At 38.1% G+C, this 4,781-nt stretch overlaps 1 protein-coding gene across 11 annotated transcripts in view; it reads left to right on the forward strand.

The window, feature by feature from the left end:
• hfm1 (helicase for meiosis 1) overlaps positions 1-4,781 on the forward strand; it is an 18,852-nt gene that overhangs the window by 3,368 nt on the left and 10,703 nt on the right. For all 11 annotated transcript variants that reach the window (XM_016493191.1, XM_016493192.1, XM_016493194.1 and 8 more), the window contains exons 4-16: positions 40-259; positions 390-640; positions 1,118-1,159; positions 1,560-1,630; positions 1,708-1,840; positions 1,960-2,111; positions 2,190-2,267; positions 2,358-2,513; positions 2,601-2,801; positions 2,892-2,980; positions 3,117-3,160; positions 3,261-3,362; positions 3,465-3,610. In XM_016493191.1, the coding sequence (XP_016348677.1) occupies positions 40-259; positions 390-640; positions 1,118-1,159; positions 1,560-1,630; positions 1,708-1,840; positions 1,960-2,111; positions 2,190-2,267; positions 2,358-2,513; positions 2,601-2,801; positions 2,892-2,980; positions 3,117-3,160; positions 3,261-3,362; positions 3,465-3,610 (1,685 nt within the window). The remainder of the gene's footprint in view (positions 1-39; positions 260-389; positions 641-1,117; positions 1,160-1,559; positions 1,631-1,707; positions 1,841-1,959; positions 2,112-2,189; positions 2,268-2,357; positions 2,514-2,600; positions 2,802-2,891; positions 2,981-3,116; positions 3,161-3,260; positions 3,363-3,464; positions 3,611-4,781) is intronic.

Raw genomic sequence — 4,781 nt, forward strand, 5'->3', positions numbered from 1 at the left:
GAAGAGCGTTACTTTTTATTTAATTTCTCATTTATGAAGGTTTCTCTCAGAGATCAAAGAAATTTCTGCCTCCTGCACAAAAACCTATTCACAATCCCATCGCAAGTGTCCAGTGGCAGACTGTGAAATCACATGATCTGGAGGAATCTGTTTTGTGCACCCATGAACCTTCTAGAGAAAGAGATCAAGCTGTTGACTGGATGGGTTTTGTGGAAGCAAGGCCTTTACCTACTGCCAGTGCTCCTCCCTTCAAGACTCGGTACGGTTTGCTACATCTTGATTGAGTTAACAAAATTTGCTGATGTAACAAGCAGTTCTTTGTGTTTGAAATGGATATTGGCAGTAGAACAATAAGTGGGTAAACAGACTGGATTCTATTGTAAACCTAGGTTGTTCAGAGCTCCCACAAGAAGGATCTCGGGGAATGATGAAGACGGTATCCCAAATCAGATGATGTCAACAACAAATGACACAGGTTTCCTTGGTCAGGTTGCCATGACAACCACCGGTCCACAGACCACACATGCTGTTGCTACCTGTAGTCCCTTTATTGACTTTGGCCAAACAGAACAAACATGTGATGTACCTTCAAAAACAAACCATAATCTCCATTTTGGTTTCAAACCTGCAGAATTTGAAGGTAATATAATACTGTAGCACTATTAGTTAACTGGAATGTCATGATATAGAGTTAGTACAAGTTGGCACAAATTTAACCAGCTATTCTACCTGTTAAAAAGTTCAATCTCTGTACTTTTTACTGCCGGGTACATACTGCATGATTTTAGCCCAGATTTGCACTCAAATGCCCAAAATCAATGGCAAATTGGTGCTCGTGCATGTGAGTGACCCATCTTACCCTCAATGTGATGTCTGACCCCCAGTCGACGATTTGTTTTGTAGTGTGCATTTAACAGCAGCTAAATGGTACCCCAGACAGTCGTGTGGTGTGAAAAGAACAGCAACTTTGAAAATCATGCAGTGTGTTCCCAGCATAATAGAGTAAAATATGAATTTTTTTAGGGCATGTGCAAAAACTGTAACAATTTCCATACATAGAGAACAATTAGTGTTAATCAGAATATTTGGCATGTTAATATTGATATTGTTTTTCAAGGGTCATCTGGAAAAGGAACACTACGTCCAGTCTCTGAAATTCGTATCCTCTTTCATTTAGCCCAGCTGATAAGAAATACATTTTAATATAATTACAGACCTCATGAAATCAAAATAATAAGAGTTTTGTGGCTTTGTGTTGTTTATTAGTGTTGATCTAATCTATAGTATATGCTATTGTATTCTAAACGCTGACAAAATTCACTTTTGGGCAATATTCACATTAAAAAATTAGAAAGATTCTCTTCTGGGAATATAGAAAATTATATTGTACAAAACATCCTACCCAAATCCTGTTTTAGAAGGAAATATATCATCTTAGAAAGGAAAACTCTGAATTCATGGGGACTTTAAATTATTCCTTAAGTTGTTCAATGTACATTTTGGACTGTGAATTATGCATTTATTGTCACATTCATTGTTTTCCTTGATATATGTGTAAGCTGCTAAATTCAGAAGTGTGTTTAAAGAATTCCCTTACTTCAACTATGTGCAGTCCCAAGCACTGGATGATGTAAATCTCTAGCATTTATATCTATTTAATGTAAATTTCATAAACACAGTGTACAGCAGATTATTGCTCTATTTCAGGTTCTGTACACAAACAAAAATTTTGTTGCCTGTGCTCCCACGGGCTCTGGGAAGACTGTGCTCTTTGAGCTGGCCATTGTTCGACTACTGATTGAGGCTTCAGACGCCTGGCACAATGTCAGAGCTGTGTACAGTGAGTTACAATTCTAGCAATTATTATTTGAGCTTAATAACGAAGCATTTTTTATTTGAGACTTTTCATTCACTAATTAATAACAAATACTGTTTGACATTTTTTGGTTTATGCTTCAGTGGCACCAATTAAGGCTCTTTGCAGTCAGCGTTTTGAAAACTGGAAACAGAAGTTTGGACCCCTTGGACTAAACTGCAAAGAGTTAACTGGAGACACAGAGATTGATGACATTTTTGAAATCCAGGATGCTCATCTGATTTTTACAACTCCTGTAAGTTGCCAAATAAGGTAGAGTCTAAACATAAAACATCTTTTCAACAAGTCTTTTAAAGTTTTTTCTCTTTCAAAGGAAAAATGGGACAGCATGACAAGGAGGTGGAAGGATAACTGTTTATTGCCATCTGTTAGTCTCTTCCTCATTGATGAGGTCTGATTTATTTATTTCTGATTTAGTATTTGAAATCAGATGGCAGTGTTTCGTTAATGAGTGACATTTTTGTCTACATACCCTCTCTAGATACATGTGGTGAAAGACAAAACCCGTGGAGCAACTCTTGAAGTTGTGGTCAGCAGAATGAAAACCATGCACTCGTATCAACTGGCTGTAAATCCAGAATCAAAAGCATCAACGAGATTTGTGGCTGTCTCAGCTACCATCCCAAACATCCAGGACGTAAGTTGTTTGAGGAAGTACCGAAGAGATGAATCTCTTTTCAGATTCATTTAGATTATTCCTGTGCTGTTCTTTACCGTTTTAAAGGTATCTGAATGGCTTTCGGATGAGTCAGGGCCTGCCACTTGTTTGGAGATGGATGAGACTCACAGGCCTGTGAAACTGAGGAAAGTGGTGCTTGGGTTCCCCTGTGGAAGTAATCAGAATGAATTCAAGTTTGATCTTTCTCTCAACTACAAAATGGCCAACATTATTCAGACCTACTCTGATCAAAAACCAACCCTTGTGGTAAGTGAATCTTTGTGAATGCAAATGTGTTGGGTTGTGTATTTTAAAATTTAAGAAAATATATGTAATATATTTGTCTGAATTTAACAGTTTTGCTCCACAAGAAAAGGAGTTCAACAGTCTGCTTCTGTGCTTGCCAAGGATGCCAGATTCATTATGAGCCTCGAACACAAACAAAGGTACTTCAAAGGTACTATAGTCTCATTACATAGACTGTATGTATGTATGTATACTGCTTTGCAAGATCTGAACTTTATTTTTAAGATTACTCTTAATGTGGACATCTCTTAGTATAACTCATTAACTCTTTCATAGACTGATGAAATATGCAAACTCTCTGCTTGATGCAAAACTCAGAGGTGTGTACGTTAATTACTTATGCTGTTTGACATTCATGAATACATTGGTCACTGTTTTTTGAAGGTATACTAAACATTTTTTTTTTTATACCTCTTCCAGATCTATTTATTTGTGGCATTGGATATCATCATGCTGGCATGGATGTGTCAGACAGGAAATTGATTGAAGAAGCATTTACTGTGGGTGACTTGCCAGTGTTATGTAAGTTCTGCAAATATGTTTTCACACATTTAGTTTTGATTATTCAGTACATAATGTATTATAAAAAGCATATGAAAAAATAGGAAAACCCCCCTTTTTCAGTTACAACCAGCACCCTTGCTATGGGTGTGAATCTGCCAGCCCACCTTGTGGTAATCAAATCCACATTGCACTATGTCGGTGGTGCATGTGAAGAGTACAGTGAAGCTGACCTTTTACAGATGATTGGGAGAGCTGGCAGACCTCAGGTACTGCTAACACAATTCAGAGTGTGACTTTAGAAGTTGCCTCCTGGCCCAAAAGTCTAGAAATAAATTAACTATATTGTATTAAATCAAACCAACCTACAAGACATGCATTTATTATGTATAAAAATGTGGTTAGATTTCAAGCACTCAGGCTAAATCTTAACTGGAAATGCAAACACACAGCTGTTACAGTATTAAAGGGGTCATCGGATGCAAAATTCACTTTTACATGTTGTTTGAACTGAAATGTGTGTGGGCAGTGTTTGTACACATCCACCCTATAATGATAAAAAATCCACTCAGTGTTTTTTTATTTATCCCTATAAATAATATCCCCTTTTTCATATCAAACCTTTCTCAGCTTCTTGGCTGTGTGATGTCACACAGACCCAGGCCACTCCCACGATTGTTTATTGACACTAGCGTTTTACCTTAGACCCGCCCTGAGTGAGCTGTCATCAAACCGCCATTGTTTCGACGCCGGAGCGGTTGTAGACAAGAATGTCTCTTAAGAGATTGAGGTGTTTTGTTGTTGGATGTAATAATGAACATAGCAGTCGTCATTTACTCCCGGCATCTGAGCCACTGAGGACGCAGTGGATTACTTTTGTTTTTGAAAGCAATGCGCCCCCCGATCTACCTAAATCTGTTTATGTTTGCGCGAATCATTCATGATCCAGCCACACTTACAGAAGAAGTGAGTATAAGGTTCTTTTATGAATCTTTGCAAATTGCCTTTCCTAATAATGTGCTATTTAGCAAGTTTCGTGGCTAAATGCGGCTAAAGTAAACAGTCTCATGAGAACGGCTCATAGAGAGGGGCGGGGTGAGCAGAGCTCATTAGCATTTAAAGAAACATGCACTACAACGGATTGCTGTGTGCAGACCGCTCTCTCTGAAGCCAACAAGGAAGTGACTTAAACTGTAATTCAACGACTGGCCGCTAGAGGCTGGCTGCAAAAGGGAGTCAATCCCATAGACTCCCCATGTTAAAATGCCCAACTTTACAGCAGAAAAAAACATGTTTACAGCCTGGTTAAAAAAATGATTTTGGTCTATATAGCTAATTTTGCTCTTCATAACAACTGTGAGGGGGGTGAATTGTTTTATAACTCATCCGTTTAAATTATATTAAGCCTTAAAGTGCTGCATAATTAAGGGCGTGGCCACT

The sequence above is a fragment of the Sinocyclocheilus anshuiensis genome, unplaced genomic scaffold, assembly GCF_001515605.1.
Source record: "Sinocyclocheilus anshuiensis isolate Anshui unplaced genomic scaffold, SAMN03320099.WGS_v1.1 scaffold1472, whole genome shotgun sequence".
NCBI classification, from domain to species: domain Eukaryota; kingdom Metazoa; phylum Chordata; class Actinopteri; order Cypriniformes; family Cyprinidae; genus Sinocyclocheilus; species Sinocyclocheilus anshuiensis.